Source organism: Nelumbo nucifera, chromosome 3, assembly GCF_055504915.1.
Source record: "Nelumbo nucifera cultivar China Antique chromosome 3, China Antique-T2T, whole genome shotgun sequence".
Taxonomy (NCBI): domain Eukaryota; kingdom Viridiplantae; phylum Streptophyta; class Magnoliopsida; order Proteales; family Nelumbonaceae; genus Nelumbo; species Nelumbo nucifera.
This window is the reverse complement of record NC_142651.1, coordinates 4254483-4274867: the sequence shown is the minus strand read 5'-3', so window position 1 is coordinate 4274867 and position 20385 is coordinate 4254483. Positions and strand designations below refer to the sequence as shown.

Below are 20385 nucleotides of genomic sequence, written 5' to 3'. Positions count from 1 at the left end.
TGTCTTGATTGGAGAAGCATTCTATTTAGAGATATATCCAGGTTGTTAGATAGATTTGATGAGGCTTGCCTGATCTTACTCTTTGACTGAGGAGAGCAAACCCTAGTTACAATCATGGACAATAATCACTCAACATGCTTGGTGCAAAATCAATCAAATTAAATTAGTATGTTTTCTCTCATGTGAAGTGTTTTTCTTGTTGTGAGGTTCAATAAAAAATCAAAACCATCCGCTTTGAAAAGAGATTACTTCTTAAAACAAAAAAAAATAATAATAATAATAAAATAGAAAACAGGCGCTTGATTGTATGTGTGGTTTTCTTTTTCAAAAATGAAAACTCAAACTTGAGAGCTTCACTAGGTTTTAGACCCCGGTTGTTTGAATCCTCTATGGGAAATTGGGAATTGAGGATACTGGGTCTGTCATGATGGCAGTATTACAAATAGAATTATAGAGGATACTAATTTTTGTCTCAAAAGAGGAGAACATATAAAATACAAGCAGATCTATTGCTTGGAAGATCTATTGCTTGGAAGGCAACTGCCGATAGATGAAACCAGATCTATTGCTTGGAAGGCAATTATAATAATAATAATAATTATTATTATTATTATTATTATAATTATTATTATTATTATTATTATTATTAATTAAAGATGTTAATGGTTCAGGTACAGGTTTTTTTCAACACAAGTGACAAGCCCAACCCAAAGCCACCCAGTCTGCACTGCCCCGCCTTATGAACAGTATCACCTTTGTTATTAAAGGTTATAATGTTATATTAACAAGTTTTCAATGTTACTACGCCCATGGGTTTGGAACAGTTCAGCCTACTGACACAAAACCTGATTAAGACAAATCCTGACTCGACCAGACCTTTGTTTTTTTTTTGGTAGAAGACTCGACCAGACCTGGGGATTATGGCTATGGAAGACCTGGTTGTTTATCAGCATTCCTCTTTACACTTGCTACTTGTAAAATTGGTAAAGGGTGAAGCTGGTCCAATTTGATAGAGAAAAAAAAAAACAGGGAATGCATACTTATTACAAGTCTATGTGAATTAATACTTTGCAAATAATATATCAGACACGAACCGATTGTAAATTTGTAAATTTGTAATTTAACATGAGCCCATTATAATTTCTGAGTTTTATATAAATATATAATCTACTTAAGAGATTTTTTTGGTAAACATAAGTTATACTCATTTTATATAAAATGTTCACACATGAACCCACTCTTGTAAATTAATATGCATGATATATACAAAATTAAATAATATACTATAGAAGTGAGTGGTAGAAATCCTACGAATTAATATATACAGCGAAGAGAGAACGAAGAATAGAAAAGAATGTTAAGGAAATCAAGATGAAGAGAACAATACAGTATACACAGACCAACGTGCTTTAACATATTGACTTATGTCCACGTATATGTAGGATCCTAACGAAATTCCACTATATTCATTCATTAGTTACAGCTGTAGTTAACAAAAATGCTAGTATTAATATTGTTGAGCCAGGGTTTATTATTGTTGATACCCTGATCCACTTTTAATTTATCAAAATACTCCTTGTACGGACAAATTTGGCATATTCTTAGACCTTCCCTTTCCCGGGTAGGGATGCGAACGGATCAAATTGGATTTGAATTGGGATAATCCGAATCTGATCTGACACAATTTTTGTCGTATTTGATCAGATCTAGTAGGATTCAATTTGAATTCGAATCCTATCAGTAAGTCAGATCTTTAGATGTGATTTGATCCGATCAGACTTGTTTTTTTTTAATTAATAAATTATTAAAAAATAAAATATATTAATTTAAATAAAGTAAAAAATAATAAAAAATACAAGTATTTTATATTATTTTTATCAGATATATACATGTTTTTTTATAAATAAATAAATAATATAATAAATTTATAAAAATATAATATAAATGATATATTAATAAATAAATAAATATCATATATATATATATATATATATATGTATTTTAATATATCGAATCGGATCTTCTCAGATCGGATAGGGGTGATCCGAATCCAATCCATTTTTTTATCAGACCTATTATCCAATCGGATCCAAAGAGGCGTGATCTGAATTCGACCAAATAGGATTTTTAAAAAGATGATGAGAGATGAATAATGAAAAGTGAAAACATGTTTTTCAAACCAAAATTTTTTTCAGAACATGTTTCCCATTCAAACCTTATGGTTTTTATTTGTTTTTGAACTCAAGGAAACAATTCACATCAGACAACGCCCCCTACGATGGTCTTCACACTTCTGTCGGAATCAGATGACAAAATGAAGAAGTTAAGGGCATAACTCATAAGATCCTAAAGATTCAAAAGGTTAGGAGGATAGTAGTTGCTAGGTAATTGAAATTCAAATACTCGACACGGCCTTTTATACTTCTATAACCTACGATGTTACATGTAAAACACGGAAGTTCTAGTTTTGAATCAACTCAAAAATGAAAAATCTTTTCTAAAGAAATCGGCAGTTGCCGAGGAAACTACAAGAGGCACTAAATTTTCACAAATATTAATTCAAAGTCCCCCACAGATGATCTAGTTGCACATGAAATTGCCTTGAATGATATTAGTGCTAATGAAAGAGAGAGCACGTACTCACGTAGATGTGAAAGACGGCCAAAAAAAGATCCAAAACTCAGGGGAGAGAGGCTTGCTTTTTGAGGTGTTACTCTATTACAGAAACAATAGCAAGTTGATGAAAATGAATAGCAAACTATTATCTATTTAAAGTGGCTTGATGAATTCACTGTAATGGTAAACCTGGACATCGGTAATCCTGAAAGCCATCAGGAAAGAGAAATGTTCAGTAAAACACGATCAATTATCATTTTTCCGGCATCATTGTGAAAATGCCACAGCTTCAATGTCAGAGATGAAAGCAGAGAAGTTAAGGAATTGAAGACAACCGCGAAGAACTTATAGATGCTGAAGACACAACAAAATTGTCTGAAGACTTTTCACCGATGGAAGCCACCAAAATCTGGTGTGCTCTCCTCCTCAGCTCCGTTGAACGCAAAGAAGGAATCTCCAGTTGGTGGTTGTTTCTCCGGAAATATGAGCATCTGACGAAGGCCATGAATTACAAGCCAATCACTGTAATACATGTCAGGAAATATGACCGGAACTCCGTTGATCATAAGCGTATCACCCGTTGCTGTGATACTGATCGTAAAGCCCTTGGAGAATGTCTGCAACACCGTTCTGTCGTCAAGGCCGGTGAGATCCGTCCAAGTAAGCCTGCAGGGAAGAACATGCCGGAGAAAGACCGAGGAGTATTCCCTGTAACTCCCAAGACGCTCCTCCATCGCTTCATCAATTGGCGCAAAGACTGTCAGCTTCATCTGAGCTTTCAAGTCTATCAGTTGCAGATCAAGAAATGTGGCCATCACAGAATAGCCTCGTGATAGGAGTAGTTTCGAAGCTGCAGAGAAAGAGCCACCAGCTTCGGAAGTGGAGGAATGATCGTGCACATCTGGAGTTACTGTGCATGCGGAAGCCAAACTGTTCGGTTCTGGAACTGAGGAGAAAGGGAGCTGGTAAGAAGGATCCAAGAAGTCATCTATTCCGTAGATGACCAAGGATCCATCATCGTAAATTGAGGATTCGTTGATCTTGACGTCATTCAGGGAAGTCTGGGGATCAGAGGTCGATGTCGTGACAATGAGAGAATGATCGGACAAGGTAGGGATCTTGTTGCCGAACGCAAGGGAGCTGAGGTTTGCGATCGAGAGTCTCTGTGGTGAGAAGTGGTACAGGAGGAGAGAGAGAGATGGCTGGCCTGATCGAATGAAAGCGTCGTCGGAAGGAGAGAAAATCGTTGCAGACGAAGAACGGACGTCCAGGGTTCGACAGAGGAGTTGAAGGGTTAATGCCATGGATACGTAACTAGAATTCGAAAGAGCTGCGATAGCATTGGGAATTGTTTCGGGACACGGGGGAAGGAGGGTGGAGATGGGGAAGAAAGAGAAAAGGATCAGAGATGTGAGAAGCAAAATCGCCATTAATGGCGTTTCTACGATGGAATCGCAAGGGGGAAGGACTGAAGGAGAACGGGAGGACTGACGAGTGAAGGGGATATGCTTTTGACGGTTTGGACTAGGGAGGGCGTGAGCTTTAATTTAATTTAAAGCAAAACTCAAAGTTCGGGTGGGAAACGATGGAACACGTTTCTGCTTCCTATTGGCTAGAAATGTGATGCGAGGTTGCTATTTGCTAAGTTTGTTATATTCGGTTGATGATTTGTTCGATCATGATTCAATAAGCTCAGCTGCATCGTTACCTCCAGAAGGTTGAGCTTTTGAATTTGTAAGAGCCATTGATATAACAAAGAAATGGTTTAAACACTAAGATCGTGACCACCAACTGATCGATCAGACATTGATCAGACAAAATATTTTCGAACACGCTACCGACATGATCTCCTGTCATGAGACTGGGACCATTATGAGATTTGCGGTGTCGGATCACGTTACAAGCATATCTAGAAGACTAGAACGATTAGTGGGATTTAAACGAAATTAGTGATAGTTCTTTTCTTGCCTTCTTGCAATGTTGCAAAGAATCCAGATCACCGCACAACAAAGCACGTTCAAATCCTCTACGAACATGATCTTACACCGCACGTCTCATACATGATGAGTCACATTTTTATGATGGGTCCCAGTTTCATGGTGAGTTGTACGGTGTTGGATCAAGTTAGTGGAGGGTTGGGATGTTTGTTGGCTGAACACTGATTGGGTGGGTATTTTTCTTTAAAGAAGACAGGTTTTGGGATTCTATAATTCATGGTAAGGGTAGGGTATGGTATTAGGTTAATTCAACCCTCTCCAATTCATATAAAAGCAAGCAAACTTTTTTGTATTTAAAGTAGAATTGAATAATATTTTGAATTTTATTTATATGTTTTAATCAAATAATTAGAAATTATATTGTTTATTTGTGATGATTTACTTATTTATTAATTATATATAACAAGAAATAATAGGAAATTAGATGTATGTTCAAAACCCAACCTACCCTACCCTTGAATGTAGAGGTGTCAATTGGATTGGATTTGGTCTAATCCGGTCTAGTCCAATGTGAGTCCATTGCAAATGGACCTGGTCTAATCCAGTCCAATGAATATTTTGGACCATTTTGGACTATTCCAGAGATTGCCCAATCTATTCAAATTCTTGTTAATTTAGATTGGTTTCAACTCAAACCTGGTCCATTGACACCTATGTTCTTATCTTCTATCAATGGATCAGATATTGGCTCAATCCAATATAAATTCATTATGGGTGGACTAGGTCCAATCCAATATGTCATATTGGTCTGTCCAATCTGTCCAAATTCAATACGTCTTATTGGTTTGTCCAATCCATCCAAATGGATTTTGATTTGGACAGAGTCCAACCCAAAACCGGTCCATTGAGACCCCTACTTGAATGTGAAAATGGTAGAGTCAGGGAGGGTTTTGCAATTTCATGTGCAAAGAGGGTTTGAATTCTCAAAATCCAACCCACTATGGATTTTGGGCAAGTATGACCAAGAGGTTTTGGGAGGTGGGTAGGGTCTAAAATTTACAAAACCCTCTCGGGATTCACCCCATTGCCATCCCTAAGTTAAAGTATACAAGTGATGCTGCTCAATCCGAGGTAGTGCACGAACTAGGGAGAGCAACCAAATAATCCTTGCTGACTTGGCGGTGCCGAGCTTACAAGGACAGTGTCGCGCTATGTAATTTGCGATCAAGAGAAGAAGTCAGAGGCCCAAGGAATTATCCCCATGTAGGTACTCCGACGCTCAAGTCAGTGAGAGGGCGGTGAATGGTCGGGCCGAGCAATGAGGGTGCTGGTCCGAGCAAAGTAACGGTGTGGGTGCTAGAAGTCGGGTCCCTTACCTTGGGCATGGTGTACCTTTTTATAGCCGAAGATCCGTGCCTTGGTCAGATTAGGCTTCCAGGGTTGTCGGGATAAGGTCATCCGCTGAGGTATTCGGGATGGGGTCCCGTTCCCCAGAGGAGTTGTCTTCTTTACTCCTCTTTATCCGCAGTTGTACTCATCCGTGTGACCTGTAGCTGACGTGGTGAAAAGGATAAGGTGGGGACCACAATAGTAGCGTAGCTCAGCTGAACTATGCCAACGTGGTTGAGCTATGACGACGTGGCCGAGCTATGCCGATGTGGTCGGGTGATGACTGGGCGGCCACGTGTCTCTCAGGACCAGCTTAGCCATGACCCGAACACCACCCCCAGTTCTGAAGTCAAGGAATGAAGTAGTCCCAATTCGTTTCTCGGCTGAGGAACTTCCGAGCTGTTGTCTGGTTCTTCCGCTGTCTGCACAGTGTTGGTCATTGCCGAGGAATCCTCCGATCGTCGACTACAGAACTTAAATAAGAACAAAAATTTCGGTTCCCGAACCACTCCCCAAGTTCTGCTGTCGAGGAAGGGGAATGCTCAGCCGGACTATTGCGTGACCGTGTAGCCTTGTCTGGCATCGGGGCTCGGCTTCGGTTGGTGTTAAGTCTTCTGGTTGGGCCGGCATTCTTGGGCAGCCCCTCCGAGGGTCCGCGTTGGTGGTTAGACCAGTACTGAGGGTCGAACCGGTGCAATTAATGGTCGTATCAGTTGCATGTTGGGGTCGTCGCTTCGGTTTCTAACGCTTTGCACATGCATCAGAGGTCACGTCGATTGGTCTTTCGAGACGTTGTCAGAGGTGTTTCATCTATACCATTGATATCTCCTTGGTCTGTGCCCCTGGTGGCTATAAAAGAAAAGGGGGGGACCCCCTCCTCTGTGTCGTTTGCAAGGGAGGTAGCTTTCATTGCTCGACGAAGTGTGGCGTGATTGCTTAGTAGTGGTTGCTCGGCAGTTTTCCATTCCTCGGCTCGGTATGCCTTCCTTACCCCGTCGATCCTCTTCCTCTTCCGGGTCCTCCAGTAGTGGTTCAGGTTCCAACTCTTCCCATGGCTCCAACTATGAGCCGGAGCTGAGGGATTTTGTGGCTGCCAAAGTCGAGGAGGCTGAGGCTGGACCTTCTGGGACGGAGGTGGAACTCCCCCTGTGGGCAAGTCGTCGGTTTGGCACCACGCCCTACGCCTTGGCTCCCGGGGATATGGCTCAGATCCGAGCAATGTATGTCATTCCCGCGGAGTTCCAAATGAGGTGTCCACAACCCAGCGAAATGGCCACTAATGCTCAGCCCGGCGAGATATGTGTGTACGAGCATAGCTTGGAGGCTGGGATGAGGTTCTCATTGAGCGAGGGGGTCGCCGAGGTACTAGGCTGGTATAGGGTGTTGTCCGTGCAGTTGATGCCGAACTCCATCAAGTCCTTGCTCGGCCTCATGTCCTACTGTGCGGTCTGTGATATCGAGCTAGCCCTAAGGATGGTAAGCTTTCTGCTTCAATTGAAGCACCATCAGCAGGGCTACTACTATTTTTCCAATAGGCAGAATCTCCAGTCGCTGGTCGAGGCTCCTTCTCCTATGAAGCACTGGAAGGAGTCGTTCTTCTTCGTGCGCATTCCTAGGGGTCTCCTTTCTCCGACCGAGCTACGGAAGCTGAGGACAACTGTGTCGTAGCCCCAGTGGATGACGTTTACTTGGGAGGAGAGGTCGGCCCTGAGCATGATGCATGAGATAGATGTTATTGCGTACACATGCTCGGAGATGTTGATGCTCACCAGGTTGATGGAGAGGGTGGCCGGTCTGTTTCTTTTACTGTTTGTTTGCTAAGCCACTGTTCCCTTGTTTGTTTTCTACTTATCTCGGGCGTTCTGTGGTGCAGGTATAAGGATGGCCAGCAAAGAAGGGATTGTTCATCGGATGAGGGCACTTCGGTAGCAGTAGGGGCGAGATGGTACGCAGCCAAAGGCTCAGCCTGAGGTAGCGGACCAGCCACGATCCGCAAATAGGACGACACATCAAGAAAGGAGAATTCGGCAGCGAGAGGCCGAAGAGGACGATGTTGTCGTGGTTGACCCTAAAGGGGTTCGTGTTGACGATGACTTGGAGACGCCTAGGGTTCCTGAGCAGTTGCTGCGAGGGATTATGACTATGTCAATGGCTCAGGCGTCAATCAGGGTTGGCAGCGGAGCCTTAGAGTGCGTGCTTTTGCAGTCTGCTGCCCAGGTGAGTTCCTTTCTTTCTTACCCCTTGTGTTTTGCTCTTTTTTTGTGGCTGTATACTCATTCTCTTCTGTAGAATGCTTGTGCGGCGGTCACATTGGTCGATCGCCACCGGGACGTTCGATCAATGTACGAGCGAGAACACTCCGAGTATCTGCGACAAAAGGCCCAGTTGGCCAAGCTTCAGGCTGTCAGGGAGCGATCGGCTGCACTAGAGAGAGTTGGCTGAACTTAGAGCTGTACGAGCAGGCCAGCGTTGTCCGCGGGCTGAGGCAGGAGATCCCTGAGCTGAAGGCGTAGTGGGAGAGGCTGAAGTAGGAGGCTGACGAGGAGGCAGTCAACTAATACAAGGCATCGGAGGAGATGCAGCTGCACATGGATGAGTACATTGAGGCTTCCTTCGTACCTGGATTTAACGTCTTTTGACAAAGGATCCCTTGCCGCCACCCGGAGCTGGCTGAGGAGTCGTAAGGCTAGGGAGCCTGCGATCAAGATACTCCGCAAGGTTCCGCAAAGGAAGCCGATGAAGAGGTTGGGAACGAGACTGAAGTTGTTAATGGGGCTACTGACTCTACCGCCGAGGATTGAGCGGTCGTTTCTTCCAAGTTATATTTTTTTTGTCTTTGTCGTGCTCTTCTTTTTTTCTTTTTTGTATTGGCTTGGTATGTGAAGCCATAAATGATGTAATGGACCATCTTAAGTTGAATATCAGCTCTTCTTTGTGTTGACTATATACATGCATCTTGTTGTTGCTATTTTTACATGTGCGTTTTTCTTTTTCCGTTTGAAGCATGCTCGGCCGGGTTATTACGCGTACCGAGATGGGCTATCCTTGTGCACTTTTGTTGGTCAAGCCAGGCTTTGGCTTGGGTATTCTAATCGTACTTGTGCAATTTTAGTTTTCTAGTCGAGGGATGGTTGGTCGGGCTATTGCGCAGGCCGAACCAGGCTATGCCTCGGTGTCCCCAATCTTCTACTGACCAAGGTGTAGTTGTCCGGGATCTTTCGATTTCTTTTGTTGGCTGAGGCATGGCCGGCCGAGCTATTGTGTGGGCCAGTCGGGCTATGCCTCGGCGTCCCCAGTCTTCTGCTAACCGAGGTGTAGTTGTCCGGGATCTTTCGGTTTCTTTTGTTGGTCGAGGCATGGCCAGTCGAGCTATTGTGTGGGTCAGTCGAGCTATGCCTTGGCATCCCCAGTCTTCTATTGATCGAGATGTAGTTGTCCGAGATCTTTTGGATTTTTAGCTCTCAGCCATGGGATGCTCAGTTTCTGGTCTCAGGAGCCTTTGGGGCCCTTCTAAGAATAGTCATTTCTCAACTAGCTAAGCCATTAAACGGTGGTTGTGCGGAGTTCCCCGACCGTCCTCAGGCCTTGGTGGGCGGGGGCATTCTTTCTCCACATCTAGGCTCAACTGTGGTCAGTTGAGTCGTGTAGCTTTGTCGGCGATACGATGCCGATCTTGGCGTTACGGGCTCGGCCGTACTGGGGTCGGCGGAGTCAACTTCATCGGTAGTGTGGCTTGGCCTGTGCATGTATAGTGTGTGCGATGAGGGTGTATGTGCCTGTAGGTTAGAGATGTATCTTGAGAAAAGAAAGAAACTTTTATTGGTTGTAGATTTACTGATAATACATCCTGAGATTTCACGAGTTCCAACTCTTCGGTATTGGTCGGCCTCCGAAGTCTTCGAGTTTATAAGTGCCCAGTCCAAGGACCCTGTTGATTCTATACGGCCCTTCCCAGTTTGGTCCGAGCTTGCCTTCTCCGGGTGCGGGGACTATGGCTCTGCATAGGATGAAGTCGCCTGTCTTGAATTCGCGTCCTTTGACTTTGGAGTCGTAGTGCTTTGCCATCCTTTGCTGTTGTGCGGCCATTCTTACATGTGCTCGGTCCCAAGCTTCTTCTGCTAGGTCCAATTCTGCGTGCACATCTTCGTCATTCTACCCCTCGTTGAATAACTCGGTCCAAATAGTTGGGTAACCTATTTCCACAAGGACTATGGCCTCGGCCCCATAGGTCAGGCTAAAAGGAGTCTCTCCGGTGGTGGTCCATGGGGTCGTCCTGTATACCAGAGTATGCTCGGCAACTCCTCAACCCAACTTCCCTTGGCTTTGTCCAGGCGCGTTTTCAGGCCGTCTAGCAGGGTTCGGTTGATTACCTCAGTCTGCCCGTTACTTTGGGGTCAGTGCATTGCAGTAGTCCGATGATCGATCTTTAGGTCGACACAGCGGGCTTCAAACTTCTTGTCAGTGAACTGTGTCCCAATGTCTGTGATGAGTACACGAGGGATGTCGAAGCGGCAGAAAATACCCTGCCAGAAGAAGTCCTGGGCAATATGGGTTGTGATGTGTGCCAAGGATTCGACTTCGACCCACTTCGTGAAGTATTCCACAACTACAAGAAGGAATTTCTTTTTCGCAACCGCAGTGGGAAAGGGGCCGAAGATGTCCATTTCCCATTGGGCGAATGGCCACGAGCTGGTGATCGGCTTCAGGGGGCCGCAGGCTGGTGATGGAGATTAGAGTGCTGCTAGCAACTGTTGCACTTCTGAACTAACAGGGCGGCGTCCTTACTTCATCGTCGGTGAAAAGTAGCCCTACCAAAGTGCTTTATGGGCCAATGTGCGCGCGCTGGGATGGTCTCCGCAAATGCCCTCATGTATCTCCCTAAGGACGTAGTCTCCTTCGGCTGGGGGAGACACTTTAGGTACGGGAGAGTGTGGGAGCGGCGGTAAAGTTGGCCTTGGATAAGGCAGTACCGGGCTACCCTGTGTTGGAGTACCGGGTCTATGCACCATTGAGGACTTTGCTGGTGTCGTAGATCGGCCTCTATACCCGGTCTTCTTCCTTAATCAGCACCGAGCTAATGACCTCGTCTCCAGCCGAGAGGTAGAGCAATAACTCGTCCCCTGGGTTTGGCTTGGTCAGGAGGGGCGACAAGCTCAGGTACTGCTTCAACTCCTGGAAAGATTGCTCACATTCTTCGGTCCAGCGGAAATCTTTTGGCCGCTTAAGGGCATTGAAGAATGGGAGACACCGGTCCAAGGATTTGGACATAAATCTGTTGAGGGCGGCTTTTCTTCTGGTGATTCGTTGCACCTCTTTATGGGTCCAGGGAGGTGGCATGTCATGGATGGCCTTTATCTTCTCCGGGTTTGCTTCGATCCCTCTCTGTGCCACCATGAACCCCAGGAACTTGCCAGAGCCGACCCCAAAAGCACGCATGGTTGGGTTTAGCTTCATCTTGTATTTTCTTAGGGTGTCAAAGACTTCGCGAAGATCGGCCAAGTGATGCTCGACTTTCTTGCTCTTTACGAGCATATTGTTGACATATGCTTCTACATTCCGGCCAAGCTGTTCTTTGAATACCTCGTTCACCAACTGCTAATAAGTGGCGCTAGTGTTCTTGGGGCCGAAGGGCATTACTCTGTAGCAGTACAGGTCGCGGTCGTTGAAAAAAGTTGTTCACTCCTAGTCATCCGAGTGCATCTAGATTTGGTTGTAACCTGAGAATGCATCCATGAAGCTCAATAGCTCATGCCCCACCGTTGTATCAACGAGTTGGTCGATCATCGGCAGGGGGAAGCTGTCTTTGGGGCAAGCCTTGTTTAGGTCGGTGAAGTCGGTGCAAATCCTCCACTTCCCATTGCCCTTCTTCACCATTACTACGTTGGCTAGCAAGTTGGGGTACTTGACTTCTCGAATAAAGCTGGCGTCGAGCAGTTTTTGTACTTCATCGGTGATCACTTGCCCTTGCTCTGTGGTGAAGCTCCTCTTTTTCTGCTTCACAGGTCGGTAGGGGTACTTGACTTCTCGAATAAAGCTGGCGTTGAGCAGTTTTTGTACTTCATCGGTGATCACTTGCCATTGCTCTGTGGTGAAGCTCCTCTTTTTTTGCTTCACAGGTCGGTAGCGTGGGTCAACGTTCAGCCGATGTGTGGTAACTTCAAGGTCGATCCCAGGCATGTCCACTTCCAACCAAGCAAATACGTCGGCGTTGTTCCTCAGTAGTTGCACAAGTTCTTCTCAGAGGTGATCGTCTAGTAGGGAGCCGACTTGGACTATCTTTTTGGGATCTTCTTCAGAGAGGGGGACCTGGATGAGATCTTCCACGGGTTGGCCGCATTGTGCCTTTACCTCGTCGTGTAAGTCATAGGCCTCCGCCATCAGTGTCTCGGTGGTTGGACATAGTCCTATACGAGAGAGCCGATAGCAGTGCCGCGTTGTTCTCTGGCCTCCACGTGCCACCCCTATGCCGTACTTGGTAGGAAATTCCATGGCGAGGTGGTATGTCGAGACTACGGCCTACAGAGCATTGATGGTCCGCCTACCGAGGATCACATTATAAGAGGAGGAGCAGCGCACCACAATGAAGTCTACCATGGTCGTCACCGTCTCCGATCAAGAGGGGAAGAGTTATTCTCCCATTGGGCAGGAGGGACTCTCCTGAAAATCCCATCAAGGGAGTGTTCATCGACAAGATCCGCTCTCTGCCAATGTAGAGCTTTTCGAATGCATCTTTGAATAGTACGTCGGCAGAACTCCCTGTGTCGACTAGGATCTGCCGCAACTCAAAGGTAGCCCTCTCGGCCGTGATGACCAAGGCGTCGTCGGTGAAGGTGATAGATTGGATGCAATTCTTTCTTTGACCCCGGTCGTCGATCTCGCATAGTCAAGCATATTTCTTCCAACCCGAGTTGCTCTCCCCTCAGGAAGCGGTTCCTCCTGATATAACGTGGATAACGCTGGCTGGGGGGCCTCGAGGCGGTGGTTATCAATCATCCATTTTCCGCTCTTCTTGGGATAGCTTCTCGCTTTTGTCGATGAAGCCGCTGAGGTAACCATGCCTGATCAAATCTTCAATATGGTTACGCAGGTCGAAACAGTTATCCGTGTCATGGTCGTGGTCCTTGTGGAACTTGTAGTAATTGTCTCGGTTCATCTTGTTACTTTGTGTCTTCATCTTCTCGGGCCACCTGACGTAGTTGCGGTTACGGATTTGCATCAGAATTTCAAACAACGGAATATTGAGCGGCATGAACTTCCGATAAGTTGGTGGAGGGGTCCGAGGTTTATGGTCTGGTCGGCGATCCTGTCTCTTGTGATCTTTATCTGACCTCTCGGACTTCCGCTCATTGGTGTCTTTCCTCTTCTTGTCGGGCTTCTCATTTTCGTCTCTGAGCTGCGCTTGAGCCTGTCCAGCATTGATATACTTCTGCGCGTGGCTCATTAGCGCAGATGGCGTCTGAGGAGGAATTTTGGAGATGGAGAAGTTGAACGATGAAGGGTAGAGCCCATGCTGTATGGTCGTAATTGTGACTGGTCGGTTAAAGTCTCTGACTTGGAGCGCCTCCTTGTTGAACCTTGCCAGGTAATCTCTGAGGGTATCTGCCTTCCTATGTTGGATTTGCATGAGGCTGGCCAAAGTTTTCCAATGCTTCTGGCTAGCGGTGAGCTGCGCCAGAAATTGGGTCTCCAGCTGATCCCATGACGTTATGGAGCACAGCGGCAGAGAGTACTACGCCAAAGTTGGACCTTGTAGAGTGGACTACAAGGGTTTTGCACATCAGTCCTTCTAACGCGTCGTGCAACATCATCTGAGCTTTTAGTGCCGCGACAAGGTCGAAAGGGTCGGTATTCTCATCGTATTTGTCGAATTGGGGGGCTCACCATCTAGCGAGGAGCATCTCGCCCATGATGTCCTGGACGAAGGGCGGCTCCTTGGCGGTATGCGCGGCAGCCTGCGATGGCTGGTCCACTGCAGGCGTCACGCTCTTGTGGGTCTGAGTGCATTCTCGTTCTTCTAAACGCTACCGGAGCTCTTTGATCTTAGTGTCTCTATCGTCCGGGGCCACAGTGTGGGTGGCCTTCTCCTTCTTAGGTCGCGCAGGGCGGTCCTTTACCGAGCTTGACTCGACAACGGAAACCATGAAGGGTGGCGTCCTCTTCTCGAGCCTCTCTTTGGCGGCGATCTGAGCTGCGTCTGGCTGTAGTGATCCTGTTCGTGGGAGCAGGCAGAAGAGACGGGCCTTTGGGTCATGTCCTACCTCTCTCACTCGGGTCGCGCTCCCCTTATATCCAGCCGATGTACTTTGGGGTCCTTAGTCCAAGGATCGTCCTTCATGCGCATCGAGGCGTGGGGGGGGAGGGGACGGCCCGGTTGGGCGGCATGGCAAACCCCAATGCCTGCATGAACTTGAAGATCTTGTCGACCTTCTCTTGCATAGCTCGAAACTGCACTGGGTCCGCTGCGGCCGAGAGCTGCGGGGCTTCTTGATGCGAGGAGCTGTGATGTCGGTTCTCCCGAGATGGGGAACGGCCTATTGATCGTTCAGACTGGTTTTTAGGCATTTTGAAACTGCGCGGCAAAGGATTTTTTTGTCGGGAAGGCATTTTGTGCGATCCCATAGACAACGCCAATCTGATGCTGCTCAATCTGAGGTAGTCCACTAACTGAGGAGAGCAACCAGATAATCCTTGCTGACTGGGAGGTGCCGAGCTTACCAGGAAGGTGCTGCACTATCTAATCTGCGATCAAGAGAAGAAATCAGAGGCCCGAGGAGTTATCCCCGGGTAAATACTCCGATGCTCAAGTTAGTGAGAGGGTGGTGAATGGTTGAGCTGAGCAATGAGGGTGCTGGTCTAAGCAAAGTAACATTGTGGGTACTAGAAGCTGGGTCCCTTACCTTGGGCATGGATTACCTTTTTATAGCGAAAGATCCATGTCCTGGTCGGATTAGGCTTCTAGGGTTGTCGGGATGAGGTTAGCCGCCGAGGTATTTTGGATAGGGTCCCGTTCCCCAGCGGAGTTGTCTTCTTTACTCATTTTTATCCGCAGTTGTACTCATCCGTGTGACGTGTAGCTGACGTGGCGAAAACGATAAGGTGGGGCCCACAATAGTAGCGTAGCTTGACCGACCTATGCCGATGTAGCCGAGCTATGTCGACGTGACTGAGCTGCGCCCACGTGGCCGAGCCATGCCGACGTGGCCTAGTGATGACTGGGCATCCACGTGTCTCTTAGGACCAGCTCAGCCATGACCCGAACAACAAGTATAGCCCAAGGTCCATTGTTTAAGGAACCCTTTTTTCAGGGATTCTTGATAAATGGAATCAAGAACCCTGATGTTGCTTAATCCGAGGTGTTTCTTGAACCAAGGTCATAGTCAGATAATCATACGAACTAGGCAAAGCCGAGGTGGAAGGACGAAGCTGCGTAGCTAGAACAGAGTCAAAGGCCTGAGGAGTTATTCCCCGAGTAGGTATTCTGACGCTTAAGTTAGTCAAGAATGGTGGGTGGTCGGGCCGAACAGTTGAGAGAACAGTGCTGGTTCGAGCAGAGTAACAGTTCGGGTGCTAGGAAGTCAAAAGTCAAATCGCTTACCTTGAGCGGGAGTTACCTTTTTATAGCCGAAGATTTGTGTCCTGGTCGGATGAGGCTTTTGAGGTTGTCGGGATGAGGTTGTCCGTTGACGCCTTCGAGATAAGACTTAATCCCCAGTAAAGCTGTCATCCTTATCCGTACAACCCTCTCCTGTCTTGGTCATGCTTACCCAATAACGTGGTGCCGATGTGGCCGAAGTGATAAGGCGGCCACAGATGTAACACATGGCACTTGAGGGCAGCTCAACCATAACCCAAACAAACCACATATCTATAAAATGGCAATGGAGCAAGGGTCATTTTCCCCATCTCGGACCATGATCCTTGGCTTCTTGCTAGGGATAAAAATTACTTTCCATCCCTGATTTCTCAAGAAAATAGATTCTCCATGAAGATTTGAATCTCAATTTTTTTTAATTAAATGTGTTTTTGGAAGATAGATTTACTTAAAATAAATAAATATTTTAAATATATTTTGATATATAATATAAATAATATTATATAAAATATAACATATTTAATATATATATATAATCGAGATCAGGGTGGCAGAGGACTTCACTCTCCATTAGGAGTGCAAATGGATTGGATCATGATCCGATTCGAGATCCGTTTCTATTTGGTCGAATTCGGATCACCCCTGTTTAGATCTTCAAATTCCCCCTCAATCCAAGAAGATCCAATCCAATCCAATATATATTATATATTTATAAACTTAAATATATAATACATATTATGTTATTTATTTATAAATATATTTTTATAAATTTATTATATTATTTATTTTTTATAAAAAACATGTATATATATGATGAAAATAATTAACAAATACTTATATTTTTTATTTTTACTTTATTTAAATTAGTATATTTTATTTTTCTTTTAATAATTTATTATTTTTAAAGAAAAAGGTCGGATTGGATCATATCCAAAGATCCAACTTATAGATTCAAACTTAAATCGAGTCCTATCAAATCCGATCGGATCAGATCCATTGGATCTAGATCGAATTCGAATATCAGATCAATTTGCATCCATATACTCTCCATCCCCGTCCTCGTCCCTGTCCCTAACCCGTGATCCTTATTAATCCCCAATTCCCATCCCGATCCCTGCTTCTCCCAAAACATTTTCCATCCCCATCGGGTCGGGCAGACCGTATACCCGGTGGGATGGGAAAATTGCCATCCCTACGACCCTACCCATATCTAATACGGACCAATTACAATCAGAAGACCCTTGATCCCTTCCAACGAGTGGGCACGAGCAGATGCAATATCAACCACCAGCTTCCGATTAACGACATGTCAGCAAAAATCTGGAGGTGAAGTAACAGATTTTAGATTCTGTATGCCACGTGGCGAAGCAAGAACCAATGAGATATTCATCCTTCTATCCCTCCAGATAAGCCCCCTCCCTTCTTACAGGTCTTTTACTTACTCCTCCGATATCTGGCCGTCAACACCTACACCTCCACGTCGATAGTCGCTACAATGGCGTCTGTTTGTGCTTCTTCTGCCGTTGCCGCCGTTGCCATTTCCTCTTCCAGGCATGTTTTTCTCAGAAAACCATCCCTACGTAACAAAGAATCGAAATCCATCTCTCTCTTCTCTCTATCTCTTGATCGATCATCGATCTCTGTGTGTGTGGGTGGGTGGGTGCGTTTGAATGCTTTTATTGCAGCCAAATTTATGCACCTACTTATTTGGTTTGAAAATATGCCTTGTTCAGTTCTCAGAAGAGTGGATCTGTGTTGGGATCAACAAAGGCTTCTTTCCTTGGAGGCAGAAAACTGAGACAGAAGAAGTTTACAACAGCAACAGCAGCAGGGCCACGATCACTTTCCGTGTCAGCAGCAGCTACCGACGCAAACGAGCGGCCTCTGTGGTTCCCAGGCAGCACCCCTCCTCCATGGCTTGATGGCAGGTTCGGTAGCACTCCTTTTATGAGATATCCACTAATTGATGGCTTTCTTTTTCCTATATAGGATATAGTTTGATCAGATTTTTCATTCTTGGTATTTGAATTCTCCGAATGCAGCCTTCCAGGAGACTTTGGGTTCGACCCTCTTGGCCTTGGTAAGTCGAAATCTAAAGCTGATTCCCCGATTCCAAACTTGGTGCTTTGTTTCGAGTCTCTCTAGTCTACAAAAGAATTATGCATAAAACATTGAAGCCCTACTGATCGTCTCTGTCTAACAATATTCATTACCCTCATACCCTGTCCTATGTTTTGGGCCTTCTAGATAATTGGATATGACCCAATATAGAAAGGGCTAATGGATTAGTGGGTTCATATATTGATTCCGGACAAAGCTTGTCAATGGGTCAGATCGTGATCCATGAGATCCAATCCAAATTTGTTCTAAACAATGTTGTATGGATCTCAAATTGTGAATCCGTTTATAATCGCATGGACTTTGAGAGCCCTACAAGTCTTTGAAAGCATTATTTTATTTCCCATTTAATTGCATCGAATAGAAAAAAGGTGGAGAATTAAAACTCCAAACTTGTTCCAAAATAAACAGGATCTGATCCAGAGAGCCTGAGATGGAACCAACAAGCAGAGCTTGTGCACTGCAGATGGGCAATGTTAGGTGCGGCCGGTATCTTCATCCCTGAATTCCTAACAAAGATTGGAATCCTGAACACCCCTTCATGGTACTCCGCTGGAGAGCTGGAATATTTCACGGATACAACCACTCTGTTCATAATTGAGCTTATCTTCATTGGTTGGGCCGAGGGGAGACGATGGGCCGATATCATCAAGCCCGGCTCCGTCAACACCGATCCAATCTTTCCCAACAACAAGCTAACAGGGACCGATGTTGGATATCCTGGTGGACTTTGGTTTGACCCACTTGGCTGGGGATCTGGTTCTCCTGAGAAGGTCAAGGAGTTGAGGACCAAGGAAATAAAGAATGGAAGGTTGGCCATGTTGGCCGTAATGGGTGCATGGTTTCAACACATCTACACCGGCACAGGCCCTATCGACAACCTCTTCGCCCATCTGGCTGACCCGGGCCACGCTACCATTTTTGCTGTAAGTGGTGCACTACTGTAACACTCTGGTCTAATTTAATTAATGTAAAATACACATTCACACACACACGTACATAGTCCTCTATTAATGCATGAACTGACTCATCTTTTCTTCGTGGTCCCTTTAATTGTAGGCGTTCACGCCCAAGTGAAAATTAAAGCATGGGAGGCCACTCGCTGAGAATGATGTGAGAAATAATCTTGATGTACATCTCATGTGAGGTTAGGAATTTAGAAGAGTTGTGTGATTGGGTTCCAAAGGATATAATTATCTGTACCATTTAAACTTTGTCACTGTTCATGATTTGTTCTGTAGTGTACAAATACGTTACATTTTCCCTTCGAAGCCCATCTAGTGGTTTATATACCTTCTCTCGAATAAGGAGTAGAACCGTAGAAATTTGTTCATACAAATTACAAATTCCCTCACGGCTAAGACTACGGGTGAGCGAGCATTCGGTTTATTCGATTAAAAATCGAATTGAATAAATTGAACTAAAAAATAAAAGCCGAAATTTTTTGTTTTCAGTGGTTAAAACCGAATTTTAATAATATATACTTTATTATATATATTATATATACTGAAATATAATTTCAGTATATTATATATTAATATATAAATATATAATATATTATATATAATAATAATAAAAAAAAAAGTTCAGTTAAATCGGTTAATCAAAATTCTAATTCCAAAAACTGAAACCGGAATTTTCGGTTCGATTATTCGGTTTTAACCGAATTATGCTCACCCCTAGCTAAGACGCAGAATTTGAGTAATTAACGGTATATTTGGGCATCATAGAAACTTGACACCAGCAACAGAGTTTATGTTAAGATGTAAATAGAGTCTATGGTAGGGGTGTCAATTGGACTGGATTTGGTCCAATCCGATCCAGTCCAATGTGAGTCTATTATAAATGGACCAGGTCCAATTCAATCCAATGAATGTTTTGGACCAATTTGGACCGATCCAATTCAATGTCTGAACCGTCCAATCTGTTCAAATTCATTTTGATATAGATTGGTTTCAACCCAAACCCAGTCCATTGACACATATGTTCTTATCTTATATCAATGGACCAGATATAGGCTTAATCCAACCCAATCCAATATAAATTTGTTATGGATGGACGAGGTCCAATCCAATCTAATAAATATTTTGGACCAGATTGGTCCAATCCAATGTGTCTTATTGATCTATCCAATCTGTCCAAATTGATTTTGGATTAGACAGGGTCCAATCCAAAACCGGTCCATTGACACCCTTAGTCTATGGGTAGAGGTGGATATGAATCGAGCTTTTAACAATTTATTTGGGCTCAGTTCCTAAAGCTCCGCTTGGAAGGAGTACGAATACAAATATGTACAATTCAAATACATACAAATAATACAAAATATAAGGTTTTGCACTTTATATATTTGTATTTGTACTCTTTCCATACTGAGCTTGAAAAGATTGATTCGAATTATGCTTGGAGATAAGCTCATGCCTAATGTGTAGGCCATTTCCTAATCGAGTTGAACTTGAGTCTAATTAAACTCGGCTTCATAGGCGTATGAACATAATTGAACTTATACCATATTACTATATAATATTTTTAATTATATATAATAATAAATAATTATACATTCTTTTTTATATGTATGATTTTTACATTTATATTTTTTTATTTTTTATATAAAGCTTGGTTCATTATCGAGCTCGAGCCGAGCCAAATTGAACATATAATCTTTTGAGTCAAGACAAATTCGAGATCATGTTTCTAACTCGAATCAAACTCGATACAATATTGAGCATGATATTT

At 44.5% G+C, this 20385-nt stretch overlaps 2 protein-coding genes across 2 annotated transcripts; one reads left to right on the top strand and one right to left on the bottom strand.

Moving 5' to 3' along the window:
- Positions 1-2535: 2535 nt before the first annotated feature.
- Positions 2536-4150, bottom strand: LOC104592886 (putative fasciclin-like arabinogalactan protein 20). Its single transcript, XM_010252416.3, has one exon. It carries the CDS (start codon positions 4044-4046, stop codon positions 3003-3005), a length of 1044 nt encoding a protein of 347 aa, XP_010250718.1. The 5' UTR covers positions 4047-4150; the 3' UTR covers positions 2536-3002.
- A 12776-nt stretch (positions 4151-16926) lies between these two features.
- On the top strand, positions 16927-18923 carry LHCA2 (photosystem I light harvesting complex protein). The gene is made up of 5 exons (XM_010252415.3): positions 16927-17085; positions 17268-17462; positions 17577-17614; positions 18064-18578; positions 18712-18923. Exons 1-5 carry the CDS (start codon positions 17030-17032, stop codon positions 18727-18729), a joined length of 822 nt encoding a protein of 273 aa, XP_010250717.1. The 5' UTR covers positions 16927-17029; the 3' UTR covers positions 18730-18923.
- The last annotated feature ends 1462 nt before the right edge of the window (positions 18924-20385 follow it).

Coding starts and splice junctions, on each gene's coding strand:
- LOC104592886 (XM_010252416.3), bottom strand. CDS start 4,046: ATGGCGATTTTGCTTCTCACATCTCTGATCCTTTTCTCTTTCTTCCCC.
- LHCA2 (XM_010252415.3), top strand. CDS start 17,030: ATGGCGTCTGTTTGTGCTTCTTCTGCCGTTGCCGCCGTTGCCATTTCC. Junction 17,463..17,576: donor CCTCCATGGCTTGATGGCAG/GTTCGGTAGCAC, acceptor CTCCGAATGCAG/CCTTCCAGGAGACTTTGGGT. Junction 17,615..18,063: donor GTTCGACCCTCTTGGCCTTG/GTAAGTCGAAAT, acceptor CAAAATAAACAG/GATCTGATCCAGAGAGCCTG.